General features: G+C 38.0%; 9 protein-coding genes across 12 annotated transcripts; 6 read left to right on the plus strand and 3 right to left on the minus strand.

Annotated features, from left to right (window-relative positions):
- Positions 1 to 4,674: 4,674 nt before the first annotated feature.
- On the minus strand, positions 4,675 to 7,995 carry LOC110859759 (probable RNA polymerase II nuclear localization protein SLC7A6OS). 3 transcript variants are annotated; one of them, XM_022108744.2, is made up of 7 exons: positions 7,455 to 7,994; positions 7,166 to 7,360; positions 6,715 to 6,906; positions 6,487 to 6,644; positions 6,276 to 6,416; positions 5,119 to 5,183; positions 4,675 to 5,048 (listed from the first exon to the last, which is right to left on the minus strand). In XM_022108744.2, the coding sequence occupies exons 1-7, from the start codon at positions 7,713 to 7,715 to the stop codon at positions 4,885 to 4,887; spliced, it is 1,176 nt and encodes a 391-aa protein (XP_021964436.1). In that variant the 5' UTR covers positions 7,716 to 7,994; the 3' UTR covers positions 4,675 to 4,884. The 3 variants fall into 3 exon arrangements, with proteins under 3 accessions (XP_021964436.1, XP_021964445.1, XP_021964451.1); XM_022108753.2 differs by lacking the exon at positions 5,119 to 5,183; XM_022108759.2 differs by lacking the exons at positions 4,675 to 5,048; positions 5,119 to 5,183 and adding an exon at positions 5,275 to 5,738 and having other exon boundaries at positions 7,455 to 7,995.
- A 607-nt stretch (positions 7,996 to 8,602) lies between these two features.
- Positions 8,603 to 11,100, plus strand: LOC110841824 (mitochondrial inner membrane protein OXA1L). Its single transcript, XM_022087521.2, has 9 exons — positions 8,603 to 8,926; positions 9,034 to 9,238; positions 9,380 to 9,718; positions 9,776 to 9,919; positions 9,983 to 10,068; positions 10,131 to 10,295; positions 10,370 to 10,480; positions 10,564 to 10,729; positions 10,845 to 11,100. The coding sequence occupies exons 1-9, from the start codon at positions 8,828 to 8,830 to the stop codon at positions 11,006 to 11,008; spliced, it is 1,479 nt and encodes a 492-aa protein (XP_021943213.1). The 5' UTR covers positions 8,603 to 8,827; the 3' UTR covers positions 11,009 to 11,100.
- LOC110841823 (replication protein A 70 kDa DNA-binding subunit) lies at positions 11,091 to 14,662 on the minus strand. 2 transcript variants are annotated; one of them, XM_022087519.2, is made up of 13 exons: positions 14,454 to 14,662; positions 14,239 to 14,286; positions 13,967 to 14,151; positions 13,709 to 13,860; positions 13,508 to 13,628; positions 13,238 to 13,403; positions 12,948 to 13,155; positions 12,751 to 12,863; positions 12,531 to 12,665; positions 12,252 to 12,354; positions 12,012 to 12,172; positions 11,626 to 11,904; positions 11,091 to 11,551 (listed from the first exon to the last, which is right to left on the minus strand). In XM_022087519.2, exons 1-13 carry the CDS (start codon positions 14,490 to 14,492, stop codon positions 11,447 to 11,449), a joined length of 1,815 nt encoding a protein of 604 aa, XP_021943211.1. In that variant the 5' UTR covers positions 14,493 to 14,662; the 3' UTR covers positions 11,091 to 11,446. The 2 variants fall into 2 exon arrangements, with proteins under 2 accessions (XP_021943211.1, XP_021943210.1); XM_022087518.2 differs by having other exon boundaries at positions 13,508 to 13,631; positions 14,454 to 14,661.
- A 327-nt stretch (positions 14,663 to 14,989) lies between these two features.
- Positions 14,990 to 15,554, plus strand: LOC110841832 (histone H4). Its single transcript, XM_022087529.2, has one exon. It carries the CDS (start codon positions 15,066 to 15,068, stop codon positions 15,375 to 15,377), a length of 312 nt encoding a protein of 103 aa, XP_021943221.1. The 5' UTR covers positions 14,990 to 15,065; the 3' UTR covers positions 15,378 to 15,554.
- Positions 15,555 to 15,869: 315 nt separating this feature from the next.
- LOC110841828 (histone H2B.3-like) lies at positions 15,870 to 19,203 on the plus strand. The gene is made up of 2 exons (XM_022087526.2): positions 15,870 to 15,957; positions 18,677 to 19,203. Exon 2 carries the CDS (start codon positions 18,677 to 18,679, stop codon positions 19,052 to 19,054), a length of 378 nt encoding a protein of 125 aa, XP_021943218.1. The 5' UTR covers positions 15,870 to 15,957; the 3' UTR covers positions 19,055 to 19,203.
- Positions 15,923 to 16,472, plus strand: LOC110841829 (histone H2B.3). Its single transcript, XM_022087527.2, has one exon. The coding sequence runs from the start codon at positions 15,958 to 15,960 to the stop codon at positions 16,333 to 16,335; it is 378 nt and encodes a 125-aa protein (XP_021943219.1). The 5' UTR covers positions 15,923 to 15,957; the 3' UTR covers positions 16,336 to 16,472.
- Positions 17,124 to 17,981, plus strand: LOC110841831 (histone H2A). Its single transcript, XM_022087528.2, has one exon. It carries the CDS (start codon positions 17,205 to 17,207, stop codon positions 17,580 to 17,582), a length of 378 nt encoding a protein of 125 aa, XP_021943220.1. The 5' UTR covers positions 17,124 to 17,204; the 3' UTR covers positions 17,583 to 17,981.
- Positions 19,204 to 19,431: 228 nt separating the features above from the next.
- Positions 19,432 to 21,074, minus strand: LOC110841827 (proteasome subunit alpha type-1). Its single transcript, XM_022087525.2, has 4 exons — positions 20,926 to 21,074; positions 20,534 to 20,756; positions 20,037 to 20,434; positions 19,432 to 19,930 (listed from the first exon to the last, which is right to left on the minus strand). The coding sequence occupies exons 1-4, from the start codon at positions 20,926 to 20,928 to the stop codon at positions 19,709 to 19,711; spliced, it is 846 nt and encodes a 281-aa protein (XP_021943217.1). The 5' UTR covers positions 20,929 to 21,074; the 3' UTR covers positions 19,432 to 19,708.
- A 28-nt stretch (positions 21,075 to 21,102) lies between these two features.
- Positions 21,103 to 23,272, plus strand: LOC110841825 (26S proteasome non-ATPase regulatory subunit 6). Its single transcript, XM_022087522.2, has 5 exons — positions 21,103 to 21,246; positions 21,630 to 22,228; positions 22,327 to 22,614; positions 22,720 to 22,933; positions 23,023 to 23,272. The coding sequence occupies exons 2-5, from the start codon at positions 21,659 to 21,661 to the stop codon at positions 23,136 to 23,138; spliced, it is 1,188 nt and encodes a 395-aa protein (XP_021943214.1). The 5' UTR covers positions 21,103 to 21,246; positions 21,630 to 21,658; the 3' UTR covers positions 23,139 to 23,272.
- The last annotated feature ends 26 nt before the right edge of the window (positions 23,273 to 23,298 follow it).

Consider the following 23,298-nt stretch of genomic DNA (forward strand, 5'->3'; position numbering starts at 1 on the left):
CCATATACATAATATGCTACCAATAAGCCACTGAACGTCATCAAAGTAAAACCCTGTAGGAATTCTTCAGATGAATTAAATCCTTGTCTCATCCTCAGTTCAGTTGAATGCCACTACAAAGACGAATAAGAATAAGGCCTTTGGCAACTTGGCATTCACCCACAGAGAGGCCACAACAATGCTTTGACCGGATATGTATACCAGGCATAGATCATGTGTATTAGTTAGATATCGCAACACATTCCTTTGTTTACAAACGAAGGAGGATCATGCCATCCCCAATGACTCAGAGGGCACGTTAAACCCTGCAAAAATAATTTTCTGTTGCTAGTTACGGCAGTTTTTAGTATGTGTATGGCATGTGAATGTCACAATAAGAGGTAAAATCATAAATATGTTACTTACCGAATCTATATGCACGCACCTTTACCACTGCTGGCTGGAATTGTTGTTTGCACGAATAAATGAAATTTTGTGGTGAAATCAATCAAGTTATAACATACTCTATATTTTCTCAGGATGAGTTCCAATCGGACTGACATAGGATTGACAGATTATCCGCCGGGTTACAGGTCTTTCACGTACATCGCTTTTCTTGTGGATCAAGAAGTAAATACTACAACAAACATGATCCTCATTCTTTCCTATACTTCAACCTGATTCGCTGAAATGTTGTCCATGACATCAAAGGTATAGTTGCCAAGAAGGTCTGCTGGACATATTGGTTTACCATCCAGCATGTTACAACGTCTCATAAAATTCTTCTGCTTGTTTTCCAAACTACAAAAACAAAACACCGGGATGATGCGATCTCATCTCGTATACTTACTTTTAGTCGTCTACAGGTCTGCATTTGCTAAAAGTTTTATACAATTTGAAAGAAAAATCCTTTATCAAGAAGTTTTCTGCAGGAACATTTTAATATTTCTCTGGTAAAATATTAAAGCATGTGCTGCAATGAATATAAATGAAGGATTAAGTTGAACCTCGCAGACCAGCATCTCCCACCACAAGTGCCGACGATAACATTAGAAAATGTTGCGTCCCCCCAAAGCAATTTCCGTAAGTAACCTACAAAAATTAAAGTTGTTCCAGTTAGAAAAGTATTTACAATCTGATGCATAATTCATGCGACATGTGTTCATATATTTGAGACGGCCAGCCAGCCAAAGAGATTCCGACGGTATTAAAGAAACAGGTAAAAGTGAAAGCCTGACGGACCACACACACGGCATTCTTTCTTGTGTGGAGGAGAAATGAATTGGAATGTATGTAGTAGTGCATGTGTGAGCTTTAGAGCCAACGACGTAGACTCTCATGGTGGAGGATCGTCGTCTCTGCAAATGTTGAGAATTGAGTAGGGTGAAAGCAGCTCTCGTTGCTGTATCGTATCGTATCCCAGGGGGGAAAGTGAGATAAGTGTGAGAGAGAATCCTTCTCAGTTCGACCAAAAGTGATATGCATTAGGTAGCAAATTCTTATGTTTGTAAATTTACTCTTATTGTTGAGTGAAGAGTTTCACTTTTTTGAAACCTACTCAAACTTTTATTTAAAGTTGTATTGTGTGCATTTACGTATACGAATAAAGTCAGTAGGCTGACTTCGCACGTGCATTTCTAACGTGGACACGGATGTACAGTCCTCCTGCGATATATGGATATAGCCATGATTTTACATATCACCATAATCTATACAATGCAATGGAATGTTATTAAAAGTTTTCGTAATCTTGAGAACCGTGCATGTGGAAGAAGAGTCTTATCTCACAGTTTTATTCTGTTTTCCCGTTGGGACAAGGAACGCCAAAAATAAAGTCCACATACATTCTTGTCCATATTTAGTTTCTCAATACAAACTTATGGAGGAAATTGCATGTGGGCACAAGAAAAGCCAGGTCAGATCAGGGGAAAGTCTGCAGCAGGATCAAGTGAAAGTTGAGATATAGAGCGGAAGCAGCAGTTAGTGGTCTCTCTCTACATAAAGATGTATGCACATGTGTACATAGTATAGCAGGTTGCACTGTCAACGGCACGAAACTTAGAACCAAGGCGACAATGTACAAAGTCTACGTTTCAATTTAATCTCAAGTCCCTTCCACTCTACCCGGATACAAACCAGTATTCAACACTTTTGTCCAAAAGACTTTGGCTGAGGAGAGGTTTGAAACATGAGTCTAGCACTTTTAGTCTGATGGTTTTATTCATAAGAAACAGAATGTTATGGTTTTTTAAATGCTACATATATTCCTTCCGACCTGGTGCTTTCTCTCGATAAATAATTCCCAACATGGTAAATAAGTCAAGAATTTAAGCACTGGTGTCCTCACAGAACAATAGATATATACGATTACACACGTCATATACTTATACATAAGTATTTCGTATGTAAGGAAGACTTTAATGTTCGCAGCATGTGTGTATATTATCTCAAGGGGTCTCATATCTTATAAATCTGTGCACATGGACTGACATTTGCACGCGCACACATACATAGAGTATAAATAATATGTAACCTCTTGGGAGAAAGCCGAGGCGTCACCTTACTGTCGTATCAATGTACATTTCTTTTTTTCAAGCTTTTAAGAGGATGGGAAAGCAATCATTGTCGTAAAATAAGCGGCTTATTTTTTGCGTAAGAATATGAACAGATATATAATATGACTTTTTAAATTTTGATGGATGATTGATGGAACCGTATCACAAATCTCTCAACGTATGACATTACTATAAGCTCCAGAAGTGGAAGTAGGCTGAAACTTTGAATTGCAAACCCAGAAATCATAAATGATGTTACACATCTAAAGTGAAAGTACAAAAGGTTCTCTGATTTCACTAATTTGACACCCAAGGACAACATAACTTTTCGACGTTGATGATATCGTAAAAGTTGTACTTTCACATAAAAGCCTATCATCATCTCCATCTCTCAAGGAGTCAAGATTGGGAGTATCTTTTATTATTGCTTCCTTGTCTCGAAGAAGAAGACTAAAATTACTGGAAATGGAACTGAGTTAGATGACAGCGAATACCCACAGAAATCAACAACCGACAACAACAAAGTTTTATTGCTCATAACATATTTCTGACGCTTGCCGTTGCTGTTACATCTGTTGTATCAATGTTGTTACATCTTTTCGCTCTTCTCCGTTGTCCGCTCTCCCGTGTGTTGCGAACATTTGCGAAAGTCCCAAAAATTTGGATTAGTTGGAAAATGTATAAATGTCTCATTTCATTTCGCATTTCATCGTATCACAGCAGATTAAGCACATCAGACCAACTATGAAATTGCTCCGTGCCACAAAAGATTTAAGAAATGTTCAAGATAGGAAAGGATAGAAATAAACACATGGAGACGTGGATGCTCTTGGGGTTTCCAGATTTAATTCGCATTTTCCATCTTGGTTTTATTATCAAAATGTAGCAAAAGGATTTTATCATCGCAGCTCTTGTCGACGAGTGTTCTCATTCCAGCAAGTAAGACAGAAGGGCGTATAAATAAGTAAGTCCTTGGAGGAGTGGTACATATTTATCTAGTGAGCAAGCACTAGTAAGTACTTACATAAGTGGCAAGTTGAAGAATTTCGACCACGGCGACGTGAATGAAACGGGACTGAAATTACACTACTATTCTATGGCATATATGCATAGATCTATGTATGACCACATCACACGTTTGATGGAAATGCAATGGTGAAAGTCCACGCAACATGATTATTGCGATCAAATCATCAATTCCTAACCTGATAATGCAGATGGTGGTTATGACTGGAACATTGATTTTAGGCAAAGATTGTATAAGTTTCTCCTTTCGTGTACAGAACTGTAAAGCTTGAACACAATCCCATGCAACGTCATCCCCAAAAACGAGCAAATTGGATATTCGTATAAGCTTTCATACATATGGAAAATCGGATTCCATTCAGTGTAAATCTAATCATATGCTTCAGAATACCACAATCACCACAATCAAAAACCAATTGAAGAATTGAAAGTGAGAATATTGAAATTACGTTGAAAATCCATTTTTACAAAAATGAACATTCAATTTCGCATTTTTTTGCCCACGCACATTTCAGGATCAGACTTTGCAATACATAAATTCGTAAGATACATAAATTTGCAAAATAAAGACTGTACCTTTAGGAAGTTCAACTTCAAGGTTGTCAAAATAAGCCTTGTGTAGCCTCCGATCACTCGACATGCACAACTATAAAACAGTCGGACGTCACGGGTTAAAAATTGAGTTTGACAAATGCATGCATGTAATATCATATCACATGTACCACAAGTCACGAGTAGAGGTGGGTGTAGAGCTTACATAGTAGATTGTAGATGTGATTAGATATTTGTGGAAGGATTTTGTTTTTGCTGGACCAGGAAACGTAAATGACTTACACCAATAAGCAAGCGAAATAAAGCTGCAATTTTTTGCTGACGATTGAAATTTGCAGAAATAACAGCATTTTGTGATAACACGTTCTGTGGGACATAAATCACACACATGTCGCCACCGCTCCCTTGGTCGAAACCATTAACATTAGCTTTCCAGCTTCTTGGTTTATTAGTTTGATTAGGAGAAAATACTGTCCGGTGCAGTTTTTTTTCTTTTCTGAAAAAATAACTTTCACTTATAGGTAACATGTCACGTAGTCTACTCCATTAAATATGTCGAAAATAATTTAATAATAAATTCATTTTTTATTTGAAATTTGATCTGTTAGCAATATTGTAATTAAAAGATTGGCTCATTATGTATACTCTTAGCTCTAATAATAATTAAATAATAATTAAATTGGAACATTACATCTTATATCTACCGTTCATATTGCTGGTAATTATTCGTAAGCACGAGACATGATACATAAAATAAATAAGTCTTCAGAGGTTAATCGACATCACTTTCAGATGCAGATGAAACGACTTCATCCACCAGGTTGCTATTCATGAGTCTGGATTTGTATCTGTTGTACATCCCTCCAAGTCCGTCGTCACACCCATATTCGGACGAGTAAACAAACGCTCCGTCATCATCGCTCGATAACTCTTCTCCTGTCAAAATAACATTATAATTATAAGCTAAGCTCTGACTGTAAGGTATTTTATCAGTGAACTATCAAACCTTTCAATCCAAAATTAGCAAATTGACCAACTATATCATCTTGTTGGTCATATCCATAAGATTGACTAAAATCCAAATAATTTGACAGCATAATAAATACAATTACTACTTTGTGTACATAACTGCTACGTGCTCACAAAAGGAAATATTATATTGATTTTAACACTACTTCTATCCTTGTGGAAACCAAATTTATTTAGAAATCAAATACGTAAATCCCGAATAATGCCAAAAATTGTTACCCAGCCGGGAATCGAACCACGGCTCCCTTGAATTCATGTCAAGTGCTCTGACCTCTGAGCTACTAGGGCAATTAGTAACATTATAGGGACTTTTACTGATATTTGTCTGTGGCCTTTTTCTGTGAATTTCTACTTTCTTTTACGGTGGTAACGAAAGGTAAACTTGGTAAACTGCGTGAAATTGTTGTTGTTGGTTTTGCACCTCCAGATCAGGTCTTTTGGTGTTTAGTAATCTAGGCCGGACATTTTGACCAAAATGATATAAATCGGTTAAGAAATGACGGATTTATTCAATTTTAAACACCCAGCATTCAATAAAATTATTCCGGACCAAACTACTGAAAAGGGGTAGTGCAATGCAGTCATCCAATGGAGAATCTAATCACCCAATTAAAAGTTATAAATAAACAAGGTCCCTAAAAAGGGGAAATCTTAGTGAGGGAGTGCAATCACAACTAATAAATAAAATTAGATTGGAGAATTTTTGCATCACCGCTCTCGGTACCATTTTTACTGGAAGCATTAATCGTTTAAATAGAACACTTGCTCCCTCAAAAGGTTCGATGATTTTGCATAGAGTAGCCAAATTAATATATCAAATTGAAATTTGTATATTTTTTTAAACAAATACGTAGCTCATAATTATTTAGCCATCATATCTTACATATCTACCTCAGTTAATTTAACCCACTTCTCGTTCACTACACAGTAAAAATGTATTCCTTCCTCAATTTATTCAATAAAACTAAGAATTCATGCGTATGCAAAGAAAAATTTATACTGCATCCAGTAAAAATGGTACCGAGAGCGGTGGTGCAAAAATTCTTCAATCTAATTTTATTTATTAGTTGTGATTGCACTCCCTCACTAAGATTTCCCCTTTTTAGGGACCTTGTTTAATATTATATTGTTTACCTGATGTCTGGGTCACTATCGGGGTAATCATTTCGCCAATTATCTTCCTCGTTTGAATCCTCGTCGTCCTCAGGTCGTTCTTGATCTGATTCATCGTCATGATCAAAATCAAATTCATAATCATCATCTGCTGGACGGACACTACCAAAAATTCCACATTAACATAGGCCACAGTGTAATTTAATCAATGCTCTTAATTGAAATTTATTACCTCACAAACTGGTTTTGAAATTGGTCTTCCGTCATTACATCTTTGGCAACATACAAATCAAATACGAATCCAGATTTAGAAGAAATAAGAATATTTGACGCTTCGGTGGTATTGTCATTTTTCACCATCGGAACTCCATTCACCGTGATACTACCGATCTAGAAAAGCAGAAAGTGGAGGTTAACTTCATTTGTAAGATATTTTATTAGGAACTAAACACCAGCTTACTTCACGGACATCCGTGCTAGAACGAGGCTTCTTTTCGGAAGATGGCTCATTCTCGTCGTCGGCGACAAGGTCGAGTAGATTGAACAACAGCGTTGGCTCATTTTCATCATTCTCGTCAACTCCTTCAATCAGCTTATGGCCATCAACATCTATGCTTTCCGCATGTGGCAAACCACGTCGTTGAGAAATAACCTGAATATAAATAAATATGTACGAGTCAGTATTCGGATTTCAGTTTCGATATCAGAAGATTTTTTCTGTTATTGCCCCCTCTAAACGTTTGGACTTTTTAGTATGCATTTTTTGCATTGTATTGACCTAGTGCAGTTGATAAAATTAAAATTAACAAATTAAAAATACAAATGTTGGGCGCGGGCAGTAGCAGAGTAGCGGAAAAAAATCGTATGTAAAGATGTAAAAAATATATAAAATATGTAAAAAAAAAACTCACTCGAAACCGATTGTCCACTGCATGTTGTTTGACATCTTCTTTGGCTTTCTCAAGGTGACGAAACGATTTTCTTTGCTTATAAGGTCGGTTGGTTTCCCGAGCTTTAATTTTTTCAAATCTTTCCAATGCTTTTGTACGTTCAACAATTTCCAGAGCGTCCTTGATTGTTTTTGAAATGGATCTGTCGTCATCAACCTGAAGAAGAAATTTACCCAATTATGAATTTCCCCTCGGTTAAAGTATTTATTTGTTGTTCAGGTTCAGATTATATTATGACTAATTTAATTACCTCATCATTATCAACCGTCCCAGCCAAACGAAACACTCGGTTGATTTCCTCTGTTGGAATCTCATCAGCACCGAGCATTAAATTGTTGCTCTGTTTGCATCGCTTGTAGGACATTACCAAAATTTTGGAAGGGGATTCTTCCATCCGCCGCTTCATCCTTAATACCGTTTTCGTGGTACTGAATTGTATATCAGAAGAGTTTTGCATTGAATCAAGCACGGTCCCAGATGGAATCTTCTGGGATGACGTTGACGCTGCCATAATTATTGAGTAAACTGTTACGATTACGAAATTAGGAAATCGTCGTGTTTTCTGAAGACAAGAAAATGGAACCGTCGTCAATCCGGCCTATATTGTCCGTATTAAGATTCTCAAACCTAGCTCTTTTTACGCAACTAATCCTAATTATTGATTCTTAACTATGTCCAATTTATAAACAAGTAGTAGTATTATTAATTTAATAATTTACTGGTGTTGCGCGACCAAAAATTTTTCAATGAGGCACACGCACAAGAAACATCATGATACACGAGGAAAATAAACGACTTTCTTGCCGCGACGAATATTTTTTCTCAACCATTGTGCATTGAGTCTCATCCGCACTCAAAGTCTATGAATTTTATTGTGTTTTCAGATTATTTTTACAAAACTCCTGTATACATAAATTTCTCTTTGAAAGTTAAGGCGTATAAAATAAAATGGACTTTGTAGATAAGTTATCTAAGATAAAACTATTCTCTAGTAGCTGCCTTAGGATTTTACGTTTCGTATGCAAGGTCTCATCTCCTTATTAATCAAGGTATCATCGCTTGGGCTTATGTCGTGAGTCCCAACTCGTGATAAACGGGAATTGAAAGGAATTATTGGACTTTTATTTTTGACACCAAGTCATAATCCCACCAGTGTCAAGTTGACACCACTGTCAGCAAAGTGAACAATGTCCGTCCAATGCAATATGAAATACAAAATATCTTAATCATAAAACATGTAATATATATATACATATTCGTTGTTTTCATAAATAAAATATTTTCAACTCAAAATATTTAAATATATTTAAATTTTTATTCTAAAATTGATTTGAGATGAGACGCAACTTGTAAGTTAACTTGTATCACAGTGAACATGCATTGAACCACATGGAGTGAGGGTGGCGGTGTCTAAAAATTCGGCACTTCTCTTGATGGGAGAATTTTCATAATTCACCTTTTCAGATAAATTTTGAAATACTGCGTCAACAGGGCACAACCGTTGCCACCGGTTCGTTCAGGGTTCAAGTGACCGTTTTAACGAGCGATTTCCTAGTCTATAGCTTGTTTGTTAAAAGTCGAACCTCATTTTAATATCAAAGAGAGATTGAGAATATTTTCAAAATGTGGGCAAGGAAATCAGTTATTGGTAAATTTTTGAAGGCAAATCCTTCCAGCAGCTCCTCATTGTCATTGGTTGTATCTGGGTCGAGTGTTAAAACGGTAAGGAATGTCGTTAGCAAGCTATATGCATTGTTTTCATATAGTCTATTTTCTAGCCTAAGGTTTATTCAATTGCCTTTAATAGTTAGTTTATTTTTTATTTTCAGTGTTGCTCGAGACAATTCAACTCCACAGCTGCTAGGCAGAATTTCCTTCAATTGCAAAATTCAAGAAATGTGTCATCTCTATTTTCCAAAACTCAAAGGCACGACAGAGCAATCGCAGGATATCTTATCATTTGTAGAAATGATTCCACAACAGCCACTACCACGACGATACCACCATTACATTCAGAAGTTTTCAGTAAACAAAGTACGCAAAATAATTATTCGACATGGCTGAGCTATTCATATTAATTCATGACACAGTAAATTTATTTTAAACATTTATCTGTACACTGTCCACTGTATGTGCTTCACTTTCAATTCAATTCTTTTGTATTCTGTATTGCAGTTGAACAAAATGTGTCCACTTTGTCAGCATCTTCGACAATAACTCCTGCAGCTTCTCCTGTAATCGAAACTCAAGCAAGTACAGTTGCTGCAACAGAAACTATAGGCGCAACATCGTCATCTGTAGCAGAGAAATCCTTGACATGGGAAAGCATTCCCGAACCCCCTAGTATCCCTAATCCCATCGAGGAATTGACAACTTTGGTATTATCGTCTAATGGTGAGCCTACATTGGCAAGTTTAGGACTGGGAGGATGGAGTCCATCTGGAATAGTTCAGCAGTGTCTAGAATTTGCACATGTTAGCATCGGTTTGCCATGGTGGAGTTCTATTATGCTTGGTAAAAATTACAAAATAGCATCATGATACGTTATGATTTCATTTTATGTTGTTGTAGGAGTCGTCTGTGTTCGTTTATTAGTTTTCCCATTGGTTGTCAAAAGCCAGAGGAACGCTGCTAAAATGGCAAACAACATGCCACAGATGCAAGCCATTCAACTAAAAATGACAGAAGCACGGCAGACGGGGAATGCTCTGATGGGTAATTAAATATATACATTGTTTCCTTTTTCGATGAATTTAATTTGGAAATTGTGAATTTCAGCGGCCAAATATGGTCAAGATATGATGGTTTTCATGAAAGAAAAGGACATTAGTCCGTTTAAAAACATGTTAGTTCCTCTTGCTATGGTACGTGATTTTTAAATTAGTTATTAATAAATATAGTCTGACAATATCTTTACCATTTTCAGGCTCCAATATTTATTAGTTTTTTCTTTGGTCTTCGGAAAATGGCCAACCTTCCTGTTGAAAGTATGAAAGAGGGTGGACTATTTTGGTTTGCCGATTTGACAATGGCAGATCCCTACTTCATTTTGCCTATTCTCACCAGTATAACAATGTGGATTACATTGGAGGTGAGATAGATACACTAGTTCGTAAAATTGTATATTAATATTAAATTAATGCAAAATATGTACATATGAACAAGGTTGGGGTCGATGGCGTTCAAATAAATGCGTCACAACATGGTCAATTGATGAAATACTTCATCAGAGCAGTGCCGATTATAATGGTGCCAATGACAATGAACTTTCCAGCAGTGAGTAACATTTGTATTTAACCGTTTTCAGACGTAAAGATATTTCAATCATGATAAAAAATACATTCTTATGATTTTGAAAGGCAATTCTTTGTTATTGGGTGTCTACGAACGCAATTTCTCTTTGCCAAGTTAGTCTCATGAAACTTCCAGCCATTCGCAAGAAATTAAATATTGAGCCAGTAAGGAAGTTTAGCCCAGATGCTTTGCCTATGAAAAAGAAAAAGTTTATGGAAAGCGTAAAAGATTGTAAGTCTAAAATTTAAATTACATATGTATTTCATAGACAGTAATATAGGAAGTTAGGAAGATTTACTTCAGACAATGAGTTGCAATACAATAATTTTCACAATCCGCCTTACAGCGTGGACAAATGTCAAGATTACAAAAGAAATGGAAGATCGCCAACGATATGATGAAATGAGCTTTAGACGAGCAGGGAGAGGTCCTATTCCCAAGACGTACAAGTACGACCCAACGAAAACTTCTTTACCAGCAAATGCAATTCAGGCGAAACCAAAACATTGATAATCTTTTTGACCACCCTATTATATGTATCGAGTTGTATTAGTATTAAGTAAGGTTAGATGCCACAAATAAATATATACTGTCCAATTTTACGTTGCATTTATTAGATATGCATTATTTATCAGACAACGGGAACGGGTTTGTTTTGAACTATGTATATTTATTAGAGAGTAAGTGTTTTCATTTTTTAAATATCAACGGGTGGGTTCACGTTTCCCACGATCATCAATGTAATTCATCATTCTACTGCTACTCATGAAATCTTACTATGCATAAACAAACAATAGTTGATATGCAACGCCACAACAGGCCACTTTCTATTAATTCAAACCCAAACATTATTTCAAGTTTCTTAAAAGATGTACATTTTTTTAGGTAATGCTAGTAGTAAGTAAATATGGTTAACTTGTACAAAATTATCAGTAGTAACTAACATTTTCAAGCAGGGGCACATTCTTTGATTTCATTCAAAAGCTTCTTTGCGTACTCGGCATAATTAACCGGGTGTAGCTCCAAAACGGAATGTTTCAGCCTGTTTTCGCTCTGCACAAAAATAGACCAGTTTAAAATTTCTAATACATATGAGTACATACCCTGCACACGTAATACATTCTTACGTTGTAGGTTTCCATTTTGCATCTAAATTTGACAATGTAGCTCTTGAAAGCAGCATCTTTAATGATTCCGTCAAACTGATCAGGATCATCGTTCGAAATCGGTCCCAAAGTTTCTGAAGGGAGTCCAAAAACAATTTCTGCTGTCTCTTGGAAGCACGTAGCCCAGACATTACTTGAGCAATCTGCAAAATTTACGTTTGCCATTGCCCTCCATTTGAAGTCGCTGCTCTCTTTATTACACTTTTCGCACCGGAAAAAGCCATTCCCACCATCAATTACCTAATTACGTAGAATTAAACAATATAATTTAAAAACTTGTTAGTAGTATCAAACAAGTATTATTTGTATTATAATTATGGATGTAAATTAAAAGTTGTACGACGCACCTTCTTATTACATTTTTCCCCTGGACAAGCTCTGTACATGGCATTATCGCGTTTTATAGCCACAATGGTGGTCTTACACATGTAGTAATCTCCTTTATCCTGAGCAGCAGGATTATTCATTGTGTTCGCTTCTCGTATCAATTTCCAAGGAGTCCCAGTTCCTTGATAAAGACAATGATAGTTATGTATTATGATTATGACTGTCCACAAAAATCAAAGAAAAATACGAGTTTAAAATACCTCCTGGAGCTCGTGACATACTCAGACTATGCGACTCCGTGTGCAGTCCTACATTATCATACCACCCTCTTAATACGTGGGCTTCAGGGATATCAGGGTTCACCTTAAATAATAAACATCAAATGCATTAAAGCAAATTCATAGTGCATGAATGCATACATCGATGTGCTAATGTGTTTCTTCGGTTTGTGCAGGTTATTTCGACAGTTGAATAATAGTTATGAAAAAGAGTAAAAAAAATATGCGACATGAAAATGACTAAACACGAGACTAACGTACAAGCATTGAAGAAGACATCATGCAGGAAATACTCTTTCCGTTGTAGTCCGACACTTTCGCACCCTTAACAGCAACGACCGGATTGCTGTCATCCTGAAAGTCTTCGGCTTGCTTTCCCCACAAGGTAAGATTGATCTAAATTGTAGTGAGCAGAGTTTATTTATTTAGCGAGCCTATGCTTCTTACTACTACTAATAGCTTTAACTAGTTTACGCTTTACCTCTCTGTTAGTCTTATCAACCAGTACAATATCCCTCTTTGTCAGTTCTTTATTTGTAGTTCTTGCAGTGAAAGTCTGCAAATCCCCAATTTTTTTGCACACGCCAATAACATCTGCAGCATATTAATAATAACGTTAATTTGTTATTTATTAGTCATAGTCAGAATTGTTAAATGTGTACCATATATATGGCTTACCAATAATTCTGTCTTTTTCGGCAACCTCAATATTTGCAATTTCCACAAACTCGTAAGATACCACGGGAATATCTGATGCCTCGGCATCAGTGCAAAGAGTAAATTGTGTATCTTGATTAGCACTCAGTTCGTAGTCATTATTCAAAGTCGAGAAATTTTTGTTAGCTGATTTCACACTGAAATTTCGGAAAGTGTAGACACATCCAACCTATTAATTAAATCAATAATACACTCAATAAATAATTGAAGAATACACGGAATAGTATGGTTCTGATGGAATAAGAGCAAACCTTGATCAATTCATACATCTGGTCGACTTGTTGATTAAAGGCAGTCATACGAATTTCTCCACTGTCATCCAACAAGTCCATACTAAACAATTTGCCTTCTCCTCTAGAATTCGACCAAGTTTTGACTTGTCCCTTGTTGGTTACTCGAACTTTTACTCCAATTTTACTAAAATGGAAAGAAATCATACAGACTTGTAGGATAATGTATTCCTACAATCCGATCCAATCGACAACATGAAGTTAATATTATTAATTACGCTGTCGACCTACCTACTGTTGTAGGGATTAATATCCCGAATTGGCATTACGGCTTCACTATCTGATCCAAATCCAGTATCCCACTTTCGAGGATTTGGCGTAGGCCGGTCGGCATGTCCAGCGGATTCTTGAACTACTGATAATGAATACATAAAATGTTATCTAGCTTTGCTCATAAAGTACATGCACTGAGCTTACTAGTCAGGGACTTACCTCTAAACGGCCGATTTAAATTTGATCCAGCATGTGAAGTATCTGCCTGAGATGCGCTTCCACCTTCGACAAACTGTACAGGGTTTCCAATTTTAACTTTCATCTCAGTACCAGTCGCCAGTACCGTCAACTCAAGAATGATCAGAACACGTCTGTTAAATAAAAAGTAAAGCAAAGCATTCAAACACAATTCACCAAAATTGCCTTAATAGTGTATATCAATTGAAGACTATATATCCAATATTATGCAATTATTACTTCTCAGAGACTGCATTAGATACAATTTTATCGGCTCGGATGACACAAAAATTGTCCAATTGTCCATCAGGAATCATGTGGTTTAATTGGGTCGCTAACATGGCAAAAGTATGAGAGTGCGTTCCATCGGAAATGTTGAGACGATACCGGTCACTTCCACCTTGACCTGCAATCTTTTTGAAACCCTGTGAAACGAAATTAATCCAAATCATATTAGCATAAAAGCCCATGGCACAAAGTCAGTGAATGTTCAATATTTTAATGGTTCATACCAAAATTTGGAAGATTGGTTTGTCAAGCTCCTCTCCTCTCATCAACTTCTGCAATATAAATATTCAGACTTCAAAACAATATCAAACTATTTCTGATTTAGTGAGACCTAATCATTATTTTAAACAACAGTTAGTTTTATTTTCATTTCCAAATCGCAACTTCGAATCTGAAATTCAGATTCTGAATGTTTACTTACTAAAAGAATTCAACTTACCGAGACCCCACGTTCCGTCAATTTATGATTGAAAACCATTTTGCCTGTCCCCTTCTATAGTTTATTTAACTCAATGCAAGGAAAACAACTAACAATTGTAATTTGCTGGAAATTTAATTCCGGTAGTTTTAGCCGGAAACGAAACTTTACTCAAGTCAAGCAAAGGAAAAAGTGGAGGACTGCGCTCCGAGTTCGACTTTGACAAAGAAAATATCTCTCATTCCCTCCACACGATCAAAACGTTTCCCTCGTCTCACCCAGTACAACGAGCTGAACGAGACGCATTAGACGCGGCGATAAGCATATAAATCACATTTTTGTGCCAAAAATCTATCAAACCGTCATTATTACGTTTTCAATCAAGACAAACTCTTTTGATCGAAAATGTATATCCTTTAAACATTTGCATATTTAATTCTCGTTTTGTATGTAGGCAATACCAGTCTGGGGACAATTGAGAAATGTCATGTGGTCTGTGAACGGCCATTCCGTGCGCTACAACGTCCGATCCTAAGAATAAAAGATGCTTCAAAGTCTCACATTCGTTCATCCTACGACATACAAACACTTTTACCTAAGACATAATTTTGACGTGCAACTCAGTTTATCGCAATGACTGGCCGTGGAAAGGGAGGAAAGGGTCTTGGAAAGGGGGGTGCCAAGCGTCATCGTAAAGTCCTGCGTGACAACATCCAAGGAATCACCAAGCCTGCCATCCGTCGTCTCGCTCGTCGTGGAGGTGTCAAGCGAATCTCTGGTCTTATCTATGAAGAGACCCGTGGAGTCCTCAAGGTTTTCCTTGAAAATGTCATCCGAGATGCTGTCACTTACACCGAGCACGCCAAGAGGAAGACGGTCACCGCCATGGACGTCGTCTACGCCCTCAAGAGACAAGGCCGCACCCTCTACGGATTCGGCGGTTAAAAGGTTGAAATGAACCTCCTCCATCTCGATCTTATCATCATGTTTTCATACCCCAACGGCCCTTTTAAGGGCCACCACATTCTCCAAAGAGCAAATTTACTGGCGTGCCCAGTAGTGTTGTTGAAAGAACAGAGATGTTGAAAACAAATAAATTATTTTATGTTGTTACAAAGAAAAGCCTTTATTTATCCAGCGTTGTGTGTGATTCTTAAAGAATAAATCCATGTAAATATAGTCATCATTATCATCATACTCATTATGTTTCGAAACAAATTGCATTTATTTGTTCTCGTTCGTTCGCTTCCGAGCATGGCCAGTTAGCCCCGTGTAAACACAACAATGGCGACGCTTCCAAAGAACCCAAGCTCGAGGGACCAGCATTGAGTTGGTTGACCCCTTTCAATGTTGAAGATATTCTCATTTGAATCTCACCACCTCATCCGTTGAGTTACGGAACCGAAGTTGGCAACTCAGGCTTCTCATATAAATACGATTTCTGAGCAAGTGGTCCGCACATTCTGCTAGTTCTGCTGTACTTCAACATTACAAATCGATCACAAAGCCAAACAAGTTTCTCAACATGCCCCCAAAAACCGGAGGAAAGGCTTCAGGAAAGAAAGCCGTGTCGAAGGCCAAGAACATTTCGAAGGGGGACGGGAAGAAGCGTCACCGCAAGAGGAAGGAGTCCTACGCCGTGTACATTTACAAGGTCCTCAAGCAGGTCCACCCCGACACTGGCGTCTCCTCCAAAGCCATGTCCATCATGAACTCCTTCGTCAACGACATTTTCGAGCGAATCGCCTCCGAAGCGTCCCGTCTCGCCCACTACAACAAGAGGTCAACCATCACTTCTCGGGAAATCCAGACGGCCGTTCGCCTCCTCCTCCCAGGAGAACTCGCCAAGCACGCTGTCTCTGAGGGCACCAAAGCTGTGACCAAGTACACCTCCTCCAAGTAATCACACAAATCAAATAAGACTACAAAAACAAGACCCGAGAGATGTTTTAAGCTCTAAAGATGCAGATGACCATGTATTATTTAAAGTTCAACATTCTGAATGTGAAGGAAACCCAACGGCCCTTTTAAGGGCCACCACATTTTCCTAAGAGCAAGTACCATAAATAAAGCAGTACAAAACTACAAAATAAAGCCTGAGAGCACATAATAATTTAATTTCGCGTTTTCTTACATTTCATTTGCTTTGCATGAGCAATTATTTGTAGCTATTCAAACGAGATGGGTGTGGCTAGGAAGAGGGACGTTAAAGATTAGAGTTTCCATGTATGATGTACTGTCTCATTTTATCTGCGTTTGCAATATGTGCGGACGTATGGTTGACCACTCGGACTAGTTCGAGTGATAATTTTTCAATGAGAAATTCTCATTGAAAAATTATCACTAATTCTCAATGAGAATTAGTTTCCAATGCATACCACCCCATTGATAATGCACACCTTAAATTATTCGTCATTCTGAATGACTCCATATATGAGCGATCTGGTAAGGATGTGCTATTCCATGGAATGACTCCTTCATTACATTTGTATATTTGCTTTCTTCTTCTTCCTGTCGTTATGATAAAAGTCGCAGCAAACGAAGTGATACAGTATTTGGGGGCAAAGTGACACACGTGGGGGTCGCGAGCGTTGGGGACCACATTTTCATTTTCACGAGGAGAACTCAACGCTACAAACTCAACCCACCGCTACGGAAACTCAGACGCTTGGTATAAATTCAAGCTCGACCCGTTTTTCTGCATCAATCGCACTCTAAACTGCAGAGTAGAAACGCTCAGTGGTCACACACATTTTCTCAACAAATCTCATCATGTCCGGTCGTGGCAAGGGTGGAAAGGTGAAGGGAAAGGCAAAGTCTCGATCCAGCCGTGCAGGACTCCAGTTCCCGGTGGGTCGTATCCATCGTCTTTTGAGGAAGGGCAACTACGCCGAACGAGTGGGTGCGGGTGCCCCCGTTTACTTGGCTGCCGTCATGGAGTACTTGGCCGCTGAAGTTCTCGAGTTGGCCGGAAACGCTGCCCGAGACAACAAAAAGACCAGGATCATCCCCCGTCATCTTCAACTCGCCATCCGAAATGACGAGGAATTGAACAAGCTGCTCTCCGGGGTCACCATCGCTCAGGGAGGCGTCCTTCCCAACATCCAGGCCGTCCTCCTCCCCAAGAAGACTGAGAAAAAGAGTGCTTAATAAGTATTCTCCAGAGTTTATGGTTTTATTTTGCACACAAATAACCACATCTCAATCTACCTGACATCATCGCAGGCGAAGAAGAAGATACGTCAGCCACTCCAGTCATCGGATGATTATATGCAAAAATTAAGTTGAAACCAACGGCCCTTTTAAGGGCCACCACATTTTCCAAAGAGCAAAATCCTGATGAAAAATGCTTTTTTGTATACCTATATCACATGAATTAAACTTGTGTAAACGTGTTATGTTATGTTATTTAGAGAACAACTTCTTATTGGAGTATAGAGTGCAATGTCTCGTGCTTGCATGAAGTGATCTATAAAAGTACAAATAATTTATTTACCCTGAAACGTACAGTACTGGAATTTTGTTACAATAAATGTATTCTCAAGTCCATCAATCCTTCATACATAAATGCACTTATTTATATTATCATTTGCTAAACAAGAATCATAATTTGTTTCCAAAAGATACTCCACTGCACTAAATAGTGGGACATTATGGTAGCATGAACTTTTCAGAATGTAACATTTAGCCACCTTCTTCGTATTAGATAAATGAATCATCACACCAGCTTCTTTATCTGACGTTGTTACAATCCATCCAATGACTAACTATGTATGTGCATTCATACACAAACTATAATAAAATAAATTATTTCTTCCTTACATTTTCATAGAACAAAAGCACGCTCATTTTGTAAAGTTTGATTTCCTCCATTTTACATAGTTTCGTTTCATAAAACCATTTCATGAACTGAACCACATTCGTACATATACAGCTCACAAATAGCGTTGACCCAAAAGGAAGGTTGAGCTGAACCCCGAAACACAATGAACAGAGAGAGAGCGTCGAATCCTTCGCAGCATTGTGATCGTCGACCCCTTCCTGCCAACCATTTCAGACCCTCGCTCTGAGTTCTCCGAAACCCAGCCATTCTTCTCAACGACGACCCTTTTTCCCTCCACCTCGCCTGAGTTCTCCGCAACTCAGCCTCCTCATATAAAAGCCTTTCCGACGCAACTCTCCATTACCACACTCTCTATCAAAACGCTACAGCAGAGTTCGAGCTAAAACTAGCATTTCTCAACATGCCCCCAAAAACCGGAGGAAAGGCTTCAGGAAAGAAAGCCGTGTCGAAGGCCAAGAACATTTCGAAGGGGGACGGGAAGAAGCGTCACCGCAAGAGGAAGGAGTCCTACGCCGTGTACATTTACAAGGTCCTCAAGCAGGTCCACCCCGACACTGGCGTCTCCTCCAAAGCCATGTCCATCATGAACTCCTTCGTCAACGACATTTTTGAGCGGATCGCGTCAGAGTCCTCCCGCCTTGCCCACTACAACAAGAGGTCAACCATCACCTCTCGGGAAATCCAGACGGCCGTTCGCCTCCTCCTCCCAGGAGAACTCGCCAAGCACGCCGTCTCTGAGGGCACCAAGGCCGTCACCAAGTACACCTCCTCCAAGTAATCACACAAAGACTGCGACAAAATCCGAGATGTGGTCCTCCAATAGTATTTTTTGTTTCTTTTATATCCAACGGCTCTTTTAAGGGCCACCACATTTTCCAGAGAGCAAACTACCTTTCTTGAGTAAAATGAAATGATCTCATTCCATTATTTTGACGTTTGACGTGTTCATGCATTTGTATTACTCAATTACTTATTTAATTGGCTGTTTTCTCAATTGGCATAATCTTCATAGTTTCATAAAGCACGACAGCAGTTCGACGATACAACTGAGTCAAGGCACTTAAGAGGCATAGCATTGCAATAAAGTTTGTTGACGTTAAAGCCGGGGGATGCATAAGTGTATGTAGCACGCAAAGTTCGCCTGTATACGGAATATTATTTCTTTATACCAATCTTTATTGTTTTTTAGTTTTATTCCATACGTACCACAATTGCAGTATATCAAAAAAGTAGACAATAGATAATATTACCATATTCATCCTATTTAGTAACCCCTTAAAATAAACAAAAGAATGATACTGATAAACAAGAGAATGAATGGAAAATACGGAGAAAATTTTTAATTTAGGGTATTCTTTTGCGTTAAACAATTTTTCAATTTAAATAAGGGCTACTTGTCTTGTTGAACAGAACATATATAAATGGAGTAAAATTACAATTGAAGTGATGCGGCACTGGTTTCAACCTCCATTTCAGCTTCGCCACCAGGACCATCTTCTGGTGGCGGAGCATCATCCCCATCAACGCCTGGCCCTGCGGGTGCACCTCTGCCCTTTCGCTCCGATGGGTCCAATAGATTTAAAAATGGATCGACAGTTTCGTCATCATATCCAACAAATTCGTAATCCTTCCCAACAATTCCAATGCTCACATTCTGCAAAAATAGGCAAATTATTTTTATGTGCCTTGTCAATACTTTACAACCAACAACTTAACAAGAACCAATTGATCATATTTTGCTTTGCTATTTCGAAACATACTTTGTTAGTTAATTCCATTTCTGCAGGTAATGTGTCCCTCAGGGCTCTCAAAGCATGAGCAACGAGTTGATTCAAATCGCTATCGGAAAATTCATCGAGATGTTTCTCCATGTATGTCCTGGCAGATTGTGATCTCGCTCCGATGGCCATAGCCTTACAATCATAGTAATTGGCAGATGGACAAGTTTGGTAAAGGTGAGGACCTTTGGAGTCATAGCCAGCAACTAACAATCCTACGCCATAAGGTCGACGATCGTAACGTTGCGTCGACAACTGCATTTTGTTTCCCAACATGTTCATCAAGCGACCAATTGGCAAAGGCGAGTCTCGAGCGTACTGGTAGTTCAGACACTCTGTTCGCATCCACCGAACCATGAGACGAGCATCAGCAGTAAGACCTACAAATTTATACAAAGCAGTTTTTAATATATAACGTATGTATGTACGTCAAACTACAATTGCGGAATTGTTGTGCGTAAGTTAACTCTAAAAATTACCCGAAATCGACACTCCCATGTGCTGGTCCACTGTAATAATTTTTTTCTGATGGGCTGCAAGGTCAGACGATGCTCGTTTCAAAGCGACCACCACGGCATGAGTGTTAGACTTGATGCCGACGGTCGCGGATCCTTGTTTTACAGCTTCTACTGCATACTCCACTTGGTGAAGACGCCCAGCAGGACTCCAAACGGTCACATCGCTGTCATATTGGTTTCGAAACTACAAATCAAAAGTTATACTGATTAATTCAAATTCATTTTTAGTCTAAATCTAGCTGAAAAGTGTAAAAAACTGTCCCCAACTCGTCACTGATAGCATCAGTTTTACTCAACCGTTCGCGTAGTTAATCTACTAATTATTACAATAGCTCAATGAATAAGATACTCACCATTTTTAAACAGCACAATCAAATAACCACGAGTAGCAATTTGTTTTATTCCGGAAATGAAGAACCTACAAATTTTCAGCCGGCCCGTTTGTGGATTGAATTGTGTATGGAGAAGTTGCAAATCACGATGAGTTTTGGTTTTTGTCACGGCGGCTTTTGCCCCGTTGCTGCGGGGAACTCAACTCGCCTCAATTCGCTTGTCATCATCATAGCTCTGCAGAATCTAATTTCTTCACATCGAAAAAATCTACTTCACTCAAAACCAACCGTGAAAGTCAACCTGGGGTCAAAGGTTCGAGAGAACACATTTTCAAACTAAGGGTAAGCGTTTCAAACTTGGTTTTGATGATAATTTCGTCTTGACATTCGCAATTTTTCCTATTGTAATATTTGTACAACAATTTCACATTCACTTCATGTGCGAAATTTACAGTTCACACTTTCCCCAGGAAAGCATTTTTAAAGTTTTTGAACATTAATTACGACACATTTGTATTTCTACAAACTCGAAAGGTTTTTAAGTTACATATTTAATAGGTTATTGATCGATGGTTTATGGTGTATTACAAGGTCCTGAATTTTACTTAGTTACGTGTCTAAAGTACTACGAACTAAGTAAAATTCAGGACCTTGGTGTATTAAATGTATTCATAATTCAATATGATAAGCGGCAACTACTAATGATAGATTAATTGGTTTTACAGGTAAGCCACTTACGAGTCTATTAGCCAATATGCCTGAAATCTCCGAGGACGTCATTGAGAAGAATCCGGACCTCCAACTTGCACAATGGAAATTTCTTCTTGAACAGCCGAACCTGTCACCTGAGCACTCGAAACCGGAAATTATCAAAAAGTTGTTGGACGTAATCGAACAACAACGGATGTCACCCTTCTATGACGATCTTGTTCGTGACTTGGCTAATATTGATACCAACGTGAAACTGCCCGAGAGTAAGATTGCAGATATGCGGCTGGAAAACACCCAGAAAATACAAGAATATGATGCATACATTGAGGATGCCGAAAAGAACTTGACCGAGATGGAAGTTCGGGAAAAGAATCTTCAAAAGGCAGAGTATCTTTGTCGAATTGGTGATAAGGAGCAAGCTCTTGCTGCTTTCAGGAAAACATACGACAAAACTGTCTCTCTTGGTCAGAGGCTGGACATTGTGTTCCATCAGATTCGAATTGGAATCTTTTACATGGATCATGACATTATTTCTCGGAATATTGATAAAGCCAAAACATTGATTGATGAAGGTGGTGATTGGGATCGACGAAATCGCTTGAAGGTTTACCAGGTGAAAAATGATAATAATTTTCAAACATTTAATATGTTACATGCACGTCACCACCACAATTTATAATCGTAATTTACTTATTATAATTTTCGTGCTAGGGTACTTACGCCATGTCTATCCGGGATTTCAAAACCGCAGCCATACAATTCTTGGACACAATATCTACATTTACATCGAACGAGCTGATGGATTACATTAGTTTCGTCACATACACTGTGATAATGGGTATGATTTCACTTCCACGTAATGAGTTACGAGAGAAAATTATCAAAGGAGCCGAAATCCAAGAAGTTTTACATGGACAGCCCAAAATTAAGGGTTTCTTAATGTCTTTGTACGAATGCAAATATGCTGAATTTTTCAAGTACTTGTCGGAAATTGAAACAGTAAGTTTATCGGACTATTATTATTGCATTATTGCTAAATATAGATTTCTGGTAATAGTGTCTACTATAGTAATTTTGATTGCTAAAAAATGTTTTCTTACGTAGCATATGAAAGAAGACCGTCTCTTGGCCCCACATTATCGCCATTATGTCAGAGAAATGCGTATAAAGGCATACACTCAACTATTGGAGTCATATAGCAGTTTAACATTGAAATATATGTCAAACTCATTTGGTGTCACTGAAGCCTTTATTGATAAGGAACTTCATCGTTTCATTGCTGCGGGAAGACTTCATTGCAAAGTTGATAAAGTGGCAGGTATGTAAACGATACTATTGCATTTTTACTTGTGTTAGAGAACAAATAAGAGTCGATTTCTATGATTAATTATTAATTAATTATTGTAGGAATTGTTGAAACAACCCGTCCGGATAATAAAAACTGGCAATACCAGGCCACCATAAAGCAAGGAGATATTCTGCTAAATCGGATTCAAAAATTGTCTCGAGTTATTAATATTTAACATTTTAATTCATTGCTCTCAGCTAAACTGCATTAATATGTACTTTTCTACTCGTATTGTATATTGCAAAATTCGGTGTTTAACTTGAAACAATAATTAGCATTTTAGCAAATAAAATGGGTCAGCAACATTGATTGTTTGTTTTATAAATAACTGATTT

The sequence above is a fragment of the Folsomia candida genome, unplaced genomic scaffold, assembly GCF_002217175.1.
Source record: "Folsomia candida strain VU population unplaced genomic scaffold, ASM221717v1 Fcan01_Sc001, whole genome shotgun sequence".
Taxonomy (NCBI): domain Eukaryota; kingdom Metazoa; phylum Arthropoda; class Collembola; order Entomobryomorpha; family Isotomidae; genus Folsomia; species Folsomia candida.

Coding starts and splice junctions, on each gene's coding strand:
- LOC110859759 (XM_022108744.2), bottom strand. CDS start 7,715: ATGGCAGCGTCAACGTCATCCCAGAAGATTCCATCTGGGACCGTGCTT. Junction 7,361..7,454: donor GGACGGTTGATAATGATGAG/GTAATTAAATTA, acceptor TTTCTTCTTCAG/GTTGATGACGACAGATCCAT. Junction 6,645..6,714: donor CTAGCACGGATGTCCGTGAA/GTAAGCTGGTGT, acceptor CTGCTTTTCTAG/ATCGGTAGTATCACGGTGAA.
- LOC110841824 (XM_022087521.2), top strand. CDS start 8,828: ATGTGGGCAAGGAAATCAGTTATTGGTAAATTTTTGAAGGCAAATCCT. Junction 9,920..9,982: donor GACGGGGAATGCTCTGATGG/GTAATTAAATAT, acceptor TGTGAATTTCAG/CGGCCAAATATGGTCAAGAT. Junction 10,296..10,369: donor CAATGTGGATTACATTGGAG/GTGAGATAGATA, acceptor CATATGAACAAG/GTTGGGGTCGATGGCGTTCA.
- LOC110841823 (XM_022087518.2), bottom strand. CDS start 14,492: ATGGTTTTCAATCATAAATTGACGGAACGTGGGGTCTCG. Junction 12,864..12,947: donor CGAAAAAGACAGAATTATTG/GTAAGCCATATA, acceptor AATATGCTGCAG/ATGTTATTGGCGTGTGCAAA. Junction 12,355..12,530: donor TGATGTCTTCTTCAATGCTT/GTACGTTAGTCT, acceptor TTATTATTTAAG/GTGAACCCTGATATCCCTGA.
- LOC110841832 (XM_022087529.2), top strand. CDS start 15,066: ATGACTGGCCGTGGAAAGGGAGGAAAGGGTCTTGGAAAGGGGGGTGCC.
- LOC110841829 (XM_022087527.2), top strand. CDS start 15,958: ATGCCCCCAAAAACCGGAGGAAAGGCTTCAGGAAAGAAAGCCGTGTCG.
- LOC110841831 (XM_022087528.2), top strand. CDS start 17,205: ATGTCCGGTCGTGGCAAGGGTGGAAAGGTGAAGGGAAAGGCAAAGTCT.
- LOC110841828 (XM_022087526.2), top strand. CDS start 18,677: ATGCCCCCAAAAACCGGAGGAAAGGCTTCAGGAAAGAAAGCCGTGTCG.
- LOC110841827 (XM_022087525.2), bottom strand. Junction 20,435..20,533: donor CATGGGAGTGTCGATTTCGG/GTAATTTTTAGA, acceptor ATAAATTTGTAG/GTCTTACTGCTGATGCTCGT. Junction 19,931..20,036: donor AAATGGAATTAACTAACAAA/GTATGTTTCGAA, acceptor CTATTTTTGCAG/AATGTGAGCATTGGAATTGT.
- LOC110841825 (XM_022087522.2), top strand. CDS start 21,659: ATGCCTGAAATCTCCGAGGACGTCATTGAGAAGAATCCGGACCTCCAA. Junction 22,229..22,326: donor ATCGCTTGAAGGTTTACCAG/GTGAAAAATGAT, acceptor TTTTCGTGCTAG/GGTACTTACGCCATGTCTAT. Junction 22,615..22,719: donor ACTTGTCGGAAATTGAAACA/GTAAGTTTATCG, acceptor TTTCTTACGTAG/CATATGAAAGAAGACCGTCT.